Here is a 17,929-nt window from a genome sequence, read left to right as displayed (position 1 = left end):
GGAATTATCAAACCTTTGCTGTTTTTCTTTATTTGTGTCAGTATTGAAATTGGGAGTTAGAGAAAAAAAATGAGAGATTATAACTGGAACATGGAGAGATTGCAGGCTTAGCTCAAATGTTTCTGTCACATATTGTGCAAACTTAGGGTGTTTTGTAAGCACTTTGAACTTCTGTTTTCTCTTCTTTAAAATGAACACAATAATACTTACTTAATAGGGTTGTTGAAAGAATTAAACACTCTAAAGTAGTTAGGACACCTAATGTAGTGCCTGACACACAGTGGTATTCAGTGTGTGGCAGCTACAAAGCAAATTTCTATCATTACCAGTTGAGAGTTCACTATCTTTGGTATGATTTAAAAAAAAATCTTGTGAAAGATTATTCAACTGATTTGTTTTATTCTAATAAAATAAAAAGAATACCATTTAATAAAATATTTTCATGCAATAAATAATTTTATCATGTCTTTAAATTATCAGGTTATCAAAACTGTAAACATCAAAACACTGAAGTTAAATGTTTATTGAAACTATAGATGCACATTTATTTAGACTGAAATATTTTATATTTATAATATTCTTGCTCTTTCTTTTGTCCACTTAATTGAATAGTTGAAGAGTCCAAGAGCAAGAAATGTTCTTATCAGTAAGATTTATTAGACCTCTCATTTGGTTAGACATCTCAGGTTCAAGTTTTATTTGTTACATGTACAGGCTATAGGCTATGCTTATTGTTTGACATGATGGATAGTAAATGAAACAATCTGTCATTGACCTATCTTTTTAACACCAACGAACAGTGAGTGTAGATATTTCCTCCCCCCCAATTTCTACAGATCCAGATATTCCTTGTGGTGAATTTTATCTTAAAACATGATCTATGCTAGTGCTTCAGTTACTTACATATACCCATATGAACTTGACTCTTAAATTATAGTTGGTTACATGACTTTGACATGAAGCACAGTCTGTGCTCATTAAAGTGTAAATAGAATTTTCCTACTTCCCAGTCATGCCCTCTGATAAGTGAAATAGTTTCATCACAAAACCAAGTCCTACTAATATTGACATGAGCATAAGACATCACACACACACACCCATTCATCAAGTGGAAAAAATATATTTTGTTAACACAGGAGTTGTTTGACTGACAGATGATGATAAGCATAACCATTTTCCCAAATTATTATGCCACTTAAAAAAAGGAAGTGATAATGCCTTGAGGCTTTGAAATGTGATAATGCAAAAGAATGCACTGAAGTGTGAATACTACTCAACTACCCACCCTTGATACTGCCAAATGTCTATACACGTCATGGAAAAGAGTTTGCGTTGTTAATGTGAGGAATGTGCGACTTGGGGATCTATAGCAAGTTTCTATAGTTATTTCATCTTTCTTTTGCACCATAGCTTAACAATATCTAAAATGAAACTAGTTCCATTTACTTTACTATAATCTACCTAATGCTTAATTTTTAACAACAAAATATGAAGTATGGGCAAAACTACTAAGTGTGTTAGTAGCTAACTGTGATGCTATAAAACTTGCTAAAAGATAAAAGCATGAATGTGTAAATTTAGTTATAGGCCATCTACCAAAAACCCTACTGCTAAATTTGAAATGTTTGTCTGAATATATGTTGAAAGCCACCTTAACATGTAACTCACAGTGTGTTGAAAGTTGTTTGCGTTGGCAGAGCACAGTGGCTCACGCCTGTAATCCTAGCTCTCTGGGAGGCTGAGGTGGGAGGATCGCTGGAGCTCAGGGGTTCGACACCAGCCTGAGCAACAGTGAGACCCCATCTCTTCCGAATTAAGAAAAAGAAAGTTGTTTTCATTAAGCTTGCTTGTGTGACAGTGCTGAAGGAGAATGACTATTTTAAGGACACATATTTATTGGCAGTATTTGGTTGCTGTTTTAAACTCATGGGATAATCATTTATTAAAATTAATAATTTTATTCCCTCACTCATTCTTTTATTACACAAGCATTATTGCCAACTTACTCTGTACCAGGCACTGGAGATATAAAGACAATAAGAAACAGTCCATGCCCTTAAGAATTTACAATCATTTTTTGTTTATCCAGTAGCATATTAAGCTATTTTCTTTCTAGTCAAAAGAAAGGAAGAACCAAGAAAAATGCATGCAAAAAGGTTGATTTATAGACACTGTGGCAGCCAGAAATAGTGAGGTGTTTTGTTTGTTTGTTTGTGTCTCTACTGTTGCTTGTTGGGGACACATAATAGGGTGACAGGGAGTTTATGGATTTACACAGAACCTCCAAACCAGTCCTAGGCTCTGTCTGCTTATGCTAAACGTCCCCTTATCCTCTCTTCTTAGTCCTTCCCATTTAGCCAATTTTCTGCCCTTTCAGAAAGAGAGAGGGAAAAAAAAAAAAATACTAGGTAGAGCCCGTTCTGCTTTGAAAATTTTAGGCTGTTAGAGAAGGAACTGAAAACACGAGGAGCATTTTCCAGCGAGTGCTCCTAGAGCACTCCTATAGAAAGGAAGAGAGCCTGCACTGTGCACATGCACTTCACCAGCCACAGGTCACAACTGTACCTGAAGTACAGCATTATCATGCAAAACTAGGCCAAGCGGGCTCCTTAGCCTTCCTTTCCTTTCTTCTGAAACAGAATATTAAACAGAAGTGATCTTGAAACTAATTTTAGCCCCATCATTATCCTTCCATTTAATACTCAGAAAACTTCTAGAACTGACACATGAATTTTTAAGGTACTCCATTGTTTTTTAGGTAAAAGTGTTTGCTTTTCACTAAAATATGTAAAACTAATTTTCTTAGGAATTATTCTGAGATAATTTGATAATGATAACAACCAACATTACTCCTGCACTTACTATATACCAGGCATTGTGCTAAGCATGGATTTTTTTGTTTTACCTTCACCGCTCTGTGATGAATTGCACTGGTTGTATAGATTGCATCTTCTTTCATTTGTTACCTATTATTTCTCCACAATATATAGGTAGGGTAGTCTCAGAAATCAATTAATAAATAAATAACACTGGGCATGACGGCTCATGGCAGTAATCCCAGCACTTTGTGAGGCCAAGGAAGGAGAATCGCCTGATGCCAAGAATTTGAGACCAGCCCAAGCAACATAGTGAGACCCTGCCTCTGCAAAAAATAAAAAAATTAGCTGGGCCTAGTGGCACACACCTATAATCCAAGATACTCAGGTGGCTGAGGCAGGAGGATCACTTGAGCCTAGGAATTTGAGGTTGCAGTGAGCTATGATGATGCCACTGCACTCCAGCCTAGAGTAACACAACAGAGCGATACACTGTCTCAACAATCAATCAATCAATAAATACATAAAAGACAATTGTAAAAAATAAGCCTGGCCGGTGCTGTGACTCAGGCTTATAATACCAGCATTTTGGGAGGCTGACATGGGAGGCTCACTTGAGGCCAGGAGTTAAAGACCCCCATCTCCACAAAAAAGTATTAGCTGGGCATGTAGTCACATCTACTCAGGAGGCTGAGGAAGGAAGACCACTTGAGCCCAGGCATTCGAGGCTGCACCACTGCACTTCAGCCTGGGTGACAAAGCGAGATTCTCTCTCAGAAAAAAAAAAAAAAATTAATTATCTTGTAGATGCCCTCCATTTTTCCTAAATGCTCTGGCAGTTTTCATATCCTACCAAAAAGAAATCTCTCCGTAATACCCAACAGGAAAGAAATCTTGTAAAATATCCTACATGTTGGATAGTCAAGTCAGACATGAGCAGAGGAGGCAAAAGTAATGCAATGAGTGAGCCAGTCCAAACCTCCAAAGCTTTCAGTCCTGCCTGGGACTAACATATCCATGAATGTGCTAGTAGATATTGCTAATCAAAATGCAACTTTGGGTCAAAAATTATCTTTCTTAATAATATACTCAATTCCACCCTATGAAAAAGTATAACATGAAATATACTCAATTATAGCTACCAAAATATAAGTCTTAACACATCCTTTTATTAATGCTTCATTACTTCAAGTTTTGTTCCTTAATAGTTTATTTGGAAATTGTATAGTGATTAGCTGAAGTTCATCTGAATGACAAAAGGCCATATTAAGCAAATTAATAGTGCCTATAAAAGTGCAAATGGGAAATTTAATCCACTTAAGAGAACACAATTTTCACACATTTTAGAGAACATATTTTCAAATTAATCATTTAAAGCATTCTTATTTATTAGAATAACCCAAAACATAAGTACCATAGAAAAGACTTATTTTGATTTGAAGGGATTTGCTTTGGTTTTGCACTCTATTTTAATTGATTTTGACTTTTTATTACAGAAACTTTCAAACATAAGGAAAAATACCAATAATAATTAATACCCATTTAATCAATGCCTAGGTGTTATAATTATTGACATTTTAGCATTCTTTTCTTTTGCTGCAGTATTTTAAAGTAAATTAAATATATCATGCTTTACCCCTAAATAATTTACTTCAGTATGAAAAATAACATTTTCCTATATAATCAGGATACCATTAGCACATCTAACAAAACTTACAATTCCCTAATATTATCTGATATTGTGACTATAATCAAGGTTTTCCAGTTATCTCTCATGTGTCTTTAAAAATTGTTTTGTGCAAGCGAGGATTCAGTCAAGGAGCACACAGTCCATCTGATTCTTCTGTCTTATGTGTCTTTCAGGCAAGGATAGCTCTCAACCACCCCCTTTTTTCAGGATATTGACTCATTGTAGAGAGCATGCCAGTTATCCTGTAGAATTTCACCTTCTGGATTTATCTTTTTGCTCCTCATGTTGTCATTTAACATGTTTAAACTAGTAAGGCTTTAAATGTATCCTGATTCAAATATCAGTGAAGATTAATAATAGAAATTTATAATAGAAAATATTTGGTCAATAAAGCTTACTTGTCAAAATATAAAGTTACTATAATTGATTAAAATTTGTCAAAGTTAAAATGTTCACATTCAAAAGATATTTGTGGGTCATATAATTGAAAAATCCAACTAAAATTCTATGCATGGGATAAACAAAATTCTTGATTATACAATAAAAAGGAGTGTAAAGGGAAGACTGAAAGTCTCCATCATTCCCATGCCTGAAGACAACTATTATTATAGTTTTATGTGTATTCTTCCAAACTGTTTTTCTGAATATTTGAGCAAAAATATATTACCTATATCATAGAATTTTTAGAGAAATTTTGATAATGCTATATAATACTATTTCTGCAACTGGCTTTTTTTTTTTTTTTCTAGATACAGAGTCTCACTCTGTTGTCCTGGGGCTTGAGTGGCGTCAGCTTAGCTCACAGCAACCTCAAACTCCTGGGCTCAAGCAATCCTCCTGCCCTCAGCCTCCCAAGTAGCTGGGACTACAGGCATGTGCCACCATGCCCGGCTAATTTTTTCTATATGTTTTTAGTTGGCCAATTAATTTCTTTCTATTTTTAGTAGAGACAGGGTCTCCATCTTGATCAGGCTGGTTTCCAACTCCTGACCTTGAGTGATCCTTCTGCCTCAGGTTCCTAGAGTGCTAGGATTACAGGTGTGAGCCACCGTGTCTGGCCTGCAACTGGCATTTTTTTTTTAATCCTGGGGCTACTAATGATAATTTAAATTACCTATGATCCATTTTCTACCACACCATTGGAGTTAACTTTCTAAAGTCTCACTGAGATTTTATTTCTATCCCACTTAAAGCTATTCAGTGACTTGCTACTGCATATGCCTTAAAATGCATTTCATCACCCTGGTCTACCAAATTGTATGAGGTGGCCCCTGCCTATGATCTCACCTCATCTCATAAACTCTTCTTCTTGTTGGCCATGCTCTAGTCACACTATCTTTCTTTCTGTCCCTTTAACATGACATCCATGCCCCTTAGAGCCTTTGCACTAGTTTTTCCTCTGTCTTGAATTCTCTGATGCATGAATCTGGTATGACTGGTTCCTTCTCATCATTCACGCTCAGCTCAGGGGTACGTCTGCACAGATGTCTTCCCTGTCACCCAATCGCTGCATTCCTATTATTCTTTAATCATCAGTAGAGCACTTATAACTGATATTTTCTTACTTACCAAATTATTTATCTAGATTTCATCTGTCTCTGCCTCTATAGACAGACACATACACTCACACTCTTAAATGCACACATACACACCTATACATTTGAATGTAAGTTTTATGAGAACAGGGACCTTGTTTATATTACTCTAGGGTCTAGAGTAATTTCTGACACATAGTAGGCACTCATTATTTCTTGATTGAATTTATCTTGGAATCTTTTGAAATCAGCCTTTTTAAATAGCGCTGTGGGTATATCATCATTTGTTTAACCAGTCCCTTATTGGACATTTAGACTACTTCCAGTTTTTTGTTTTGTTTTGGCATTTCAAATAATGCTGTAAGAAATATCCTTGTATCTGATTCTTTCCATATTATAATTCTTCAAAAAGGAATTACTAAATCAAAAGTATGCGTATTTTTTTTACATATTACCAATTTTCCTCATAAGTAATTCATACTGATTTATACTCTTACCAACAGTATTATGATATATCATGTTTTCCTACACCCTGGCCAGTGCTGAGTCTTATGAAACTTAATAATTTTTGACATTCTAGTCAATAAAAACAGTTGTGTTTGACATTTTAAGAGTTATGAGTGTACATAAGACTTTTGGTTATATGGAATAGAAAATCAACGTAAACTGGCTTTAATTTCAAATATGAAGTTTTTTATTAGCTCACATAACTGAGAAATCTAGGGATGGATCAGTTCAGGAAAACTGGATCCAATTGCTGGCCAGTGCTCTCAGGCAGGGTGCCACTTTGCTACATTGGCTTCATTCTCAAACAGGCCTCCCTGTGTTATAGCAGCATGCCTTTGTAACCCACTAGAAAAACAGAGAGGTTCTTTCCCAAAGACTAGAAGCAAAGTTACATTGGATCAGCTTGAAGCATGTGCCCATTTCTGTACTAATGGCTATGGATAGGTTGATTAACATATCATCCACATGGATAAATATGTTAATTAACAGGTCTGAATCATATGCCCACCCAGGAGTTGAGTAATGATGTCAGCCCACCTGTACCAGGTAGATCAAAAGTGGGGAAGGAGTGGTTCACAAAGTAACGAGGCATAATGGATGCTAAACAGAAAAGAGAATAGATACCCATTACCTTGTCAGAGCTGGTACTATTTTTTCCTACAGAAATTGGAAATTGACATTCATTTTTCTGTGACTTGCCTATTCATATAATTTGCTCATTTATTTAATTAGGTTCATTAGCTTCTTATTGATTTGTAAGAGCTCATTTGTAAAGAAACTAGCCCTTTATCCTATGTGGTATAAATATTTTGCACAAAAATCTTAAATTTCCACATGGAAATTTTATATAATAATATATAATTGGGTTAATCAGTCATCATTCATTTAGCATTTTTTGCTCATCTAAAAAGAGCCAGGTACCATATTAGGTGTGAGAATACAGAGATGAATCAGATAGGGAATACCCTTGAAGGGCTAGTCTACTGGGTACTAAATAAAGGTTATAAACTTGCCTAACTGTTACCAGATGGTGTCCTGTAAGACTTCACAGATTCCATTTGAACTGCTTCCAAAAGAATGAGCTGAAGTTCCGTGGTCAGATAAGAAGCAAGGCAGAGAATTTATTTGAGCACAAAACTGTCTAGAGGTGTGATTTCTACATTGTCATAGTAGAATTTTCAGAATGATGACATGTAGTTCATGACTGAAAAAACAAAAAAGAATTCTTGAACCCTCTTCTAAGGATTTTCAAGCCATTGATTATTATAATGAAAGATAACAAGATAACTTAGATATGTTAGAGGTTCACATGTGTTAAGAGTGTTGAGATAACTAACAGCTATTCTTTCTTAAAAGCCAGACAGATAATCAACTATACCCAGGATTCAAGCTGTATCTTTAGCACAGTTTCAGCTTGTTCTGTAAAATGTGCGGCCACTAACTAGCAACCTGATCTTGATTTGACTTTTCTTCAGTGTCCTCATCATAATGTAAGAGTTGGTCTAGTAGACCTGTAAGGTTCCTTCTGTTAATACTTCTGAGGATCTGAAATAGATGAGGAATTAAGTAGGCAGTTATAGAAGAAAAAAATCATATCAAGATCAGAATTTCATATTTAGCAATGAAAAACAATGCATTGATATGGAAAGTGGAGACCCAAGTACCTATTTCCTTCTCAGGAAATTACGTTCATAAGAATGCCTTGCTGACCTCAGAGACTTATGAAAATCAATCTAGAAAATGGACGTGAAGATGATATGGTATACAAATATATAGTATCATTAGCAGTGGTAGTAGCAGAGGAACTCTTGAACATTATATCTTGGCACTCAAAAAGTTTTGGATTTTGGAGCATTTGAGGTTTCAAATTATCAGATTAGGGATGCTCAACCTGTATATGAGCAGAATCCAGTTACCATTAATCCTGTTGTCATGTACATGATATATCATGTGTATTCAGTGTTACTAACATTGATTAGATATCTGATTTCTCCTTGAAAAATCTTTTTATTCTTAAAAATTATAATCTACATTGATGACATTGACCATTTTGCAAATCAGTCCACATATATTTTTATTTATTCAAATAATCTAGCTCTATGCTCCATCTTTTATGTTCTCTAAAAGCCCTTCTAATGTCTCGTATAATGCCATTTATCCAATAAGCATTTTTGTTTATGTAATTTTTATTGGTCATTTTTGTTTTTTGATTTATATACACGGTATATATGTTCTAAAAAAGGATTTGATACAACTTGAAAGTTTTTATAAAATATAAGAATATTGATAGACCAAGGCTATGAGAATAGAAAGGGCAAGTAAATAAATGAAGCCAAAAAAAGTTAGCATTCAGAAATACACACCGAGAGGATTCTAACCAGAATTTTTCAAAGTACAATCTAAGTAGCACTGATTCCATTTCATGTTAACAGTTGTTGACAAAAACAACTGTTATGAAAACAGAAAGAAGGAAGTAGTTCTGGTAAAAATAATAATAACAATAATAATAAAACAATATAAAAAAAACACTGAAATAAACAAATTTAAACAATTTCTATTTATAATAGTTTTTCTCAGGGCATTTAATAATATAACAAGCATCCGTCAGGATTTTTGTTTCATACAATGAAATCACAAAGTTTTTTTTACAAAAACAAAGCTTTTTGTGGTGCTTAAGTGTGAGGTAGATTTCTCTCTTTGGTATTCAGAAAGGGGAAATTGGGCTGAGTGTGGTGGCTCACACTTGTAATCCTAGTACTTTGGGCAGCTGAAGCAGGAGGATCACTTGAAGCCAAGAGTTTAAGAGTAGCCTGAGCAACATAGCAAGACCCCATGTCTACAAAAAATAGAAAAATTAGGCAGGTGTCATGGTGCATGCCTGTACCCCTAGTTACTTGGGAGGCTGAAGTAGGCAGATCACTGAAGCCAAAGAGTTTGAGGTTGCCGTAAGCTATGGTGATGACACTGCACTGTAGCCCTGACAGCAGAACAAGATCCTATCTAAAAATAAATAAAAAATAAAAGGGGGTGGTCATAGATATTGAATGATAAGAGTAGAGAAAATTCTTAACATCATTTCTTCAGTAACTACAACAGTGGTGTTTCACAAAATTCTCATTTCCCAAGCATTTTGAAGCTTTTTTCTTTTAAATGATTTATTGCTTTTTGACTATTTGGATCAAAATGATAGAAAAGAGTAAATACAAACCAAATCATTTACATTATGCATCCTAAAGTTCATTTCTAACTATATTAGGTAAAAATTCAACATTAGAAATATATTTTAAGAAATTACTAATGGAGGCATATATAGTCTTTAATATGGTGCAGCTGTTTCCTACAAAGTATTATTCTGTAAAACACTCCAATAAAATGACTTTGATGAAACTAGCGTAAAATAAAAAATGTAAATATTTATTTTATCCTTTTTTCAGTAGTGTAGGAGAAGGCTGGAAAAAATTAGAGGAAGAAGGACCATGCCTTTTTTCAAGAATGTTTTGTGAGGTCTTACAGAACAAGCAAAATCAGATAAGGTAGATTCTTAGGGATTGTGCAGACCTTTATGCATGTGAAAGTTCTTTTAGCATATTCACAGCAGAGCAAAGTATTAAACATTTTAAATGCTTTGAAAAGTATACTTACAGAGTTAGGAAAGTATATCTGCCTAGTAAAGTATAAAATATGTAGGCAATTTTAAATTAAAAACTCATTATTTCAACTCAGTAACAACATATTCATTCTACTTTGTAGTAACTACCCTTTTACTAAAAAACTAATGATTTTTTAAAAAATATTATTTTTAAAATTTTTGATTTCATGTTTTAAATATTATTTTATGTAATGTTTAACAAAATTACATTGCCTTTTTTACATCCTCAAAGATTTGAGAGATACCCAATGAAATTTAACACAGAATAAAGTTTAAGCTCTAGAACATTTGAAAAAGATATTTAAACCAAAGTTGTATACTTTTTTTGTTTTAAAAAATGAGGATAAAAAATTTAGAAACCTTAAAATATTAAAACTCTTATACACAAGAAATACAGCTTTAAAAAATAAATAATTAAATTGTTTAGTTTTTGTTAAGTCATAATTAAAGTTAACAAAAATGAACATAATTTACAAATAATTTTAATATTCAGGATAAGCATCCTTGCAAATAAGAATTTATTACGGAAATTCTAACAGACTTTTCACTGCTAACATCATTGTGTTATTTGAATTAGTCTCCTGAGAGCAAAAGAAAGGCTCATAGCAATTTATAAATGAATCTTTCTCTCTTGTGTAACATTATGTGTCCCATTGAAACATTAATTTTCTTCTACTTCTCTTGTTAAAATTAAGCCTTGGGAGAATCTTCATAGTTAACTAGAAATATTAAATTTTGAAATAAAGGAGTTAGATATTATACTTAGTACTCATCTTTTGTTTTCTCTATAAACATGTTAATTTTTATAGTATGCAACTAAATAATGTGGTTTTTAATATCATAAGAATAGACTCCATATATCATGAAGCCCAAATCAGACCAAAAACTTAAGCTAAGGTAGTTTGCTATTTGAAATCATGAAGAAGCTATGCTAGAAATTCTTAATGATTAAGTGTCCTAAGAAGTTTGAGACAATGATTCAATTAACACATGCTTTATTGAAGGAAAAAAATTGTACCCAGAGCGTTTTCTGTGTACTCCACTATAGGAGTTAGCATCATAGTTGGTAAATAGTGTGGTGGTACTGATAGGAGAGATTTCAGTGGCCTTAGTGAAATGCTTTCAAGGGAATCAGAATTGTCTGGATTATTCTATCACACTTAGGTTTGTAGTTTAACTTAACAAAAAGAATAGGCATTCCATCTGTATAATAACAGAATGGGACTAACATTCCAACAGAGTTTCTACATGGAAGACTGTTGTCCTTCACACTCAAGGTAACAGGCTATTCAGATAAGATTTTCTCTAACATGGATGTCAAATGGTCAACTGCTTCACCTTTTCCTCACTGGATTTCCTGTAATCTAAGCTAAATTTTTGTTATATAGGGTGTTAAGTATACAGGAAAATAACAAAACTATTGGTTTGGCCTTAACAGTTTAAACTGGATTACCTAAAATAATCCAGTTTACTAAAACTTTTAGTAAAGTCTACAAACTATGCATATATGTATCATCCTCTTGGGCGATTTTTAGCAAGTGTAATGATTTGTAATTAATATCAAAATACAATATGGTTAAAAATATAATGCAAAATAATGTATTTATGCTCTATGGTTAAAACAAATTAGCAGTGAAATATTTTCAAGATTAAGATTTATCAATAATGTCTAATATGACTGTATTAAAGAAAATATTTCCCTTTTCTTTTTATAGCCAATTGGTGCTTTGAACCCAAAGAGAGCTGTGTTTTACGCAGAGCGTTATGAGACGTGGGAAGATGACCAAAGCCCACCCTACCATTATAATACGCATTATTCAACAGCAACCTCTACCTTATCCTGGCTTGTTCGAATTGTGAGTATTTTCCTTAAATTACAGTGTGCCTTTAATACCTTAAAGTTCTTAACATAAGTAAATGAAATAAAAATCAAGTATACTCATAGTTTGTTTCAAACAACAGTTGGAGACCAGTGAAGTAGAAATTAAATATTCCAAATTCTAGCAAAACTGAATTTTTTTCATGAGTTGCCTCATTTGCAAAATTGAGTTAGAAAGATAGGTTAGTATGAGCTTGTTAAACCTAAACCAGTATGAATGAGCCCATCTCCCAGGTACATTCTTAATACCCGCTGCCTCCTTTCTCAGGAATGACGCTGGCACTCACACTACCCCAGCTCTCTCAATCTCGCTTCTTGGGCAGTGTGTTTTAAAAACAATTTCCAAATATTTTGAAAACCTCTTTCTGTTACCTTCTCTTTCCCCTAAAACATAGATATATTCAAGTCTCTCTGATCTTAAAAAAAAAAAAAGCCTCCTACCAGCCCCTGCCCACCCTACAGTTCCTTCCCATCTCTCTCCCTGCAGTCAGGGGCGTCGAACCCACAGCCTCTGCTATCCTGCATGCGCCACTCGTTGCCTCCACTTCGTCACCTCCTGTTCAGTATTTACTCCGGTCAGTTGATGGTCCACATACATCATTTTACTGAATCGTTTTTGTGGAGATTGCATGTTATGCGGATAGAGCTTCCCATGTCTTACCCATCATGTCTCTAAAGCATTTGCTGCTCAGATTTCTTTCTCTTAGTGTTCTTATTCCCCAGGATTTTTCTAAATACCTTACCTGGGCTATGTCATTCAGTTATACACTAGTGACTTCCAGCTTCTGTCTTCACTGCACATTTCTCATGAGTTCCTGATACATATTCCCAAGTGCCTACCGGGCATTTATTTCTACCTGAACATCTCACAATGCCATAAACAACAGTTTTAAGAAATGAACTCTTCATCTCCCTCATGAACCTGCTGTGGTTCCTCCCATTTTTTTCTATCTAAGTAAATGGCATGATTATTCACCCAGTTGCCCAATCTAGAAATGGGGAAGCCTTCCTAGACATTTTCTCTATTTTACCAAACCTTTACATCCAATCAGACAGATTCTACCAACTAATTATCTCTACCGTCTATCTCCTTTTCTCTGTTAACTCTGATGCTTCCCTTAGTTTAGGTTCCCATTATTTCTCATCTGGATTATTGCAAAAGCTCTTAACAAATCTCTTTGCCTTTAGTCTTGCCCTCTCCAATCTAGTCTAGTTTTTTATTTTTACTACTTTTACTATAAGTAACTGAGAAGTACTATAGAATGTTAAATCAAAATAATCAAAAATGTTTTCTCCCCCTTACAAAGATATACTTCAGACCACTCTGTTGTATGGATCCGATATGCCCCCAAACACAAGCAGTACACATGAAAATGCATCTCTTATTTTCTAAGATACTTTTTCCCTAAGCCTAAATGGCATCTTTAGTTTGGAGGTCTTCCTCAAGCATTCTCTCCATTATGGGGAAAAATTGAACTTTGTACAAAAATGTGGTATGGTATGAGGATGTTTTAAGTAACTTCTAAATCCTAATAGGTGACAGACTACAAACAATTACTGTTACTAAGAAAACTTTTTTTTTCAGAACTATGATGCAGTTTAATTCAACACAAATTTTATATCTTTCCTAATCCTATATCAGCATAAAAAGTTAAGGAAGTTTGATAAACTAATCTGTTGAGAAAACAAATCTAATCTTATTTTAAAAAATAAATTCTGTAATGATAAATGAAAATATATAAAACTGTTTTTTAGAACAAAGTTATTAGTCTAGTTTGTCCAAAGAATCACCTTAATTATGTAAACTTGGATTCTTTTATAAAATGTTTCTGAGCCAGAAGTTTCTTAAGAAATGTTTTTTTTAACTCGAGCACTTTTAAAGTATTAGAATTTCTATTTCTTTTTTTCCTGTTAATTTAAGAATTGTTAGACTTATATCAGTGCCTATTTATCACTCTAAACCAATCAGAACGGAGCACCTTTAGTTTATGGATGGTAATAATTAGTACCCTCCAGAGGCAGGAAAATACTTCACACTCACCCAAGAGGTCAAGGCTTTCTGAATTACAGACACACAGTCACATGGAGAGTTTACATCCTCTGTCTTGCAGTTTTAGCCACAGATCAAACAAAAACTTACCCAGCAAGATCACAAAGAGTTGCTTTTCTTTACAATGGACATAAAATATGTTCTTAATTGTTCGAGCTCTCAAATAGGCAAGCATACAAGAAAACAAAAGGCCTAATAAGTTAGATTCTCTGATCACCAAATGATCAGACCACAAAGACAAAACTAAATTTCTAATCATTACTGCCACCAGTGGGAAATGATTTATTGGTATGCATGACCCACAAACAAACAAACAAAAATAAATCAGTAGTGGGAGTAAAATTAAAAATTTAGAAAAAAAGAGTGTCAATAAAGTTAAAGTTCTGTTTGCTGCTTAAGAATTCACCCCATTAAGCCAAGAAAAGATGTACCTAGGTCTAAGTGACCCATAAGATTTACTTAAGCCACATACTTGATTTGGCTTCATCAGGTTAATCCACATGGAACTCTCAGAGAGACCTCCAAAACTGTTACAGAAGAAAATTTTTTAAAAAATGTTGAAACCAGCTGGGTGTGGTAGCTCATCCTGTAATCCCAACACTCTGGGAGGCCAAGGAGGGAGGATTACTTGAGGCCAGGAGTTTGAGACCAGCCTGGGCAACATAGAGAGACCCCCATCTCCACAACAAATTAAAAAATAAGCTGGACGTGATGGCATGTACCTGTAGTCCCAGCTACTCGGGGGCTGAGGCAGGGAGGTCCCTTGATCCCAGGAGTTGGAGGCTTCCATGAATTCTGATCACACCACTGCACTCTAGCCTGAGCAACAGAGCAAGACCCTGTCTTTAAAAAAAAAGAAAAAGAAAACATTGAAACCAAAGATTTTCACCCTTACAGGCCTTTTCAGGCCTCAGGTTCTTTCAAAGACTCATGGCCACAGTAAGCCACTGCTTTGCAGGGAGTAGGATGCCTCTTACAGCTATATGGGGGATGAAAAAAAGTCCGGAGTCATTTCTAAGAAAATGTTATCAACTGGGTTTTGAGAATTAAATGTGAGTATATATGTGATAGTATTTTAAAATATATAAAGTAGTATATGTATCAATCATTTTTATGTAATCAGATTTACAAGAATTATTTAAGTGAATTCACAAAAATGCTTGCTATCAACAGCCTGATTTAAGTTAACCTTCCTCTATCCTTAATAAGTTAAACACTTTCTCAAATCATAGATCGTAACTTATCCTTAAGTTGATTTATTATTGCAGTGAAATAGAATACAAACTTGAATCTATGCAAGAGTATAGCAGAATAGTCTATACTTATTTATCGTACACAAGATCTTTTAATATTTTCTATAGAAGTGAGGCACAACAGAAATATTATGTAAGCCACTTGTATAATTCAAAATTTCTAGTAGCTACATTTACAAATAAAAAAGAAACAGGTGAAATTAATTTAACTAATATATTCATTAACCCACTATATCCAAAATGTTATCATTTAAACATGTAACCAATATAAAAATTATTAATGAGATAATTTTTTGGTACTAAATCTTTGAAATTCAGAATGTATTTTATATATAAAGCAGATCTTACTCTGAATGAGGCACATTTCAAGTGCTCATTAGTGACATGTGGCTAGTAGCTACTGTGTTGTAGGGAACAGATCTATAGGAGTGCTTTTATGGGGACTCAGTCCGAACAGCTTATATCATGCTGTTATAAATAGAAGTATGGTGGTCTAATAGCTTACTAAGTGTTTAACCTTAGTTAAATGGCCCAAGGAATTGTGATTTCCTTACACGATCCCAAGGAGTTTATGAAGTAGAAAATGCACTAAAATTTGTGTCACTAAGAATTTGTTCATAAAAATAAAATACAGATTAAAATAAGTATCTATCCTATACTTTTCAAACCTTTTAGACCTAAAGTCATTAAACTCATTATTAGTTTCAGTCAGTTTACTTAGTATGGCAATGATAGTAAGTACTTAAAAATGCTAATTGACTACATACTTCATTACTTTAAATTAAAAATATTATTTTAGACAAACTACCATAAGCACTGTTGCAAGTGTTATAATTAAAACCAAAAGATAATATTACTGAATAAAATAGTATTGTTATGTTTGTCTCAAATATTAATATGCTTAAGGACAATGCATGTTTTACTTAGAGGAAGATGAGGAATACTTAACCAAGATTCTAGTAGATACTTCTGGGTTCTTTCAAAAGCAATGGGAGGTCAGACACAGTGGCTCATGCCTGTAATCCTAGCACTCTGAGAGACCAAGGCAGTAGGATTGCTTGAGGTCAAGGCCATCCTGAGCAAGAGCAAGACCCCATGTCTACCAAAAATAGAAAAAATTAGCCAGGTATGGTGGTGCATGCCTATAGTCCCAACTACTTGGGAGGCTGAGGCAGGAGGATCACCGGAGCCCAGGAGTTAGAGGCTGCAGTGGGCTGCAACTATGCCACTGTATTCTACCTCGGGCAACAGAGTGAGACTCTTTCCAGAAAAAAAAAAAAAAAAAAGAAATGAGAGAAAATAAACTTCTGGAGTTAGACGAAGGCCAGTGGAAATAATGGTTCCTCCATTTCTTAGACTATGACCTTGAATTTTCTCAGATATAAAAGAGCAGTAATTATACCTACTCTGAAGAATGATAGTGAGGATTGAGCTACCAAGATCAGACAGAGCCTGGCACAGAACAATGCTCAGTAACTGTGACTTCCTTTCTCTTTGGTCTCATTATGCTTCCCCACTTCAAATATATTAAACACATCTTTTCTTTGCTATTGTTTCCTCCCAGGCACTACCTATTACCCATGGATGGGGTTCATTTTGGGGCTTTTAAATGGAAATATGAGAAGGGAAAGAAAAAACTGACAAGGGGAGAAAGATTTAAAAAAAGAGTCTTAGGACATGACTAAGCAAAAATCATATAAGACAGAAGAATAAAGGTGTTGGAAAAAAGGAAGAGGGAACAGGGAATAGCGTTAGATTGCTCATGATGCAATTAATTGATCTGTAATCATTGAAAGGCAGGAAATGTTCATAGTGTCTGCCATGAGCCATTAATATTGCAGGATCCAACCTGAAGTTTTTAAAGCCCAAAGTGCCAGTATTGTAATTTCTGAAATTACTATTTAATATTTATTCATTCATACATCTTATCTCTCAAGCTGAAAGCTTTTCTAATATAATGATAAAATATCTAATGTGTTGATGTACATATAGAAAGTAGTTCGATTGATAAGTGTTAGGCAAATAAATATAAAAGTTATTTAAGGCTAACATAGCACCTGATCCTCTATGTTAGTCAGACAACATAAGTCAAACAAAAAAGAAAGGTCTTGCACTGTTACCTTGAAGGTAATAGGGAAACACATGGAAAAAAAGTAATCTCCATGGTAATCGGAGCTTGCAAGATCAATGCTTACTTATAAACAAATAAGTTATCAATTTCTATTAGTACTCTACCACTGTAGCAGCTGGAGGCCTTCAGGAGTAATGAGAATATGTGTTGATAATGTAGTATGTGACCCTAAAACAGTTGTTAATCAGATCTTTTTAAAAGCTACTTAAAACAGTGAAATGTGGAATTCGGCAATATTCTCTGCTTTTGGCCACCACCAGATTCATTCATAACTTTGTTATCAGAAATAAACATAATTCTTCAATTTCAGATTTCTTTTCACCTTGCCCATCAGTGCTATTCTTGAAACGTCTATGTTAAGGGTTGAAAACTAGGCAGGATTTTATAATTTAGGTTGAGGTAGAGATCAGCTTTTAGTG

The 17,929-nt window shown here is 34.2% G+C and overlaps 1 protein-coding gene across 13 annotated transcripts in view; it reads left to right on the top strand.

Moving 5' to 3' along the window:
* Positions 1-17,929, top strand: part of NBEA (neurobeachin) — a 582,638-nt gene that overhangs the window by 488,180 nt on the left and 76,529 nt on the right. For all 13 annotated transcript variants that reach the window (XM_076009491.1, XM_076009489.1, XM_076009488.1 and 10 more), the window contains one exon: positions 11,913-12,053. In XM_076009491.1, coding sequence (XP_075865606.1) covers positions 11,913-12,053 — 141 coding nt within the window. The remainder of the gene's footprint in view (positions 1-11,912; positions 12,054-17,929) is intronic.

This window comes from Microcebus murinus, chromosome 13 (assembly GCF_040939455.1).
Source record: "Microcebus murinus isolate Inina chromosome 13, M.murinus_Inina_mat1.0, whole genome shotgun sequence".
Lineage (NCBI taxonomy): Eukaryota > Metazoa > Chordata > Mammalia > Primates > Cheirogaleidae > Microcebus > Microcebus murinus.
Note: the sequence above shows the minus strand (reverse complement) of the source record. Positions and strands in the feature narration are given on the sequence as shown.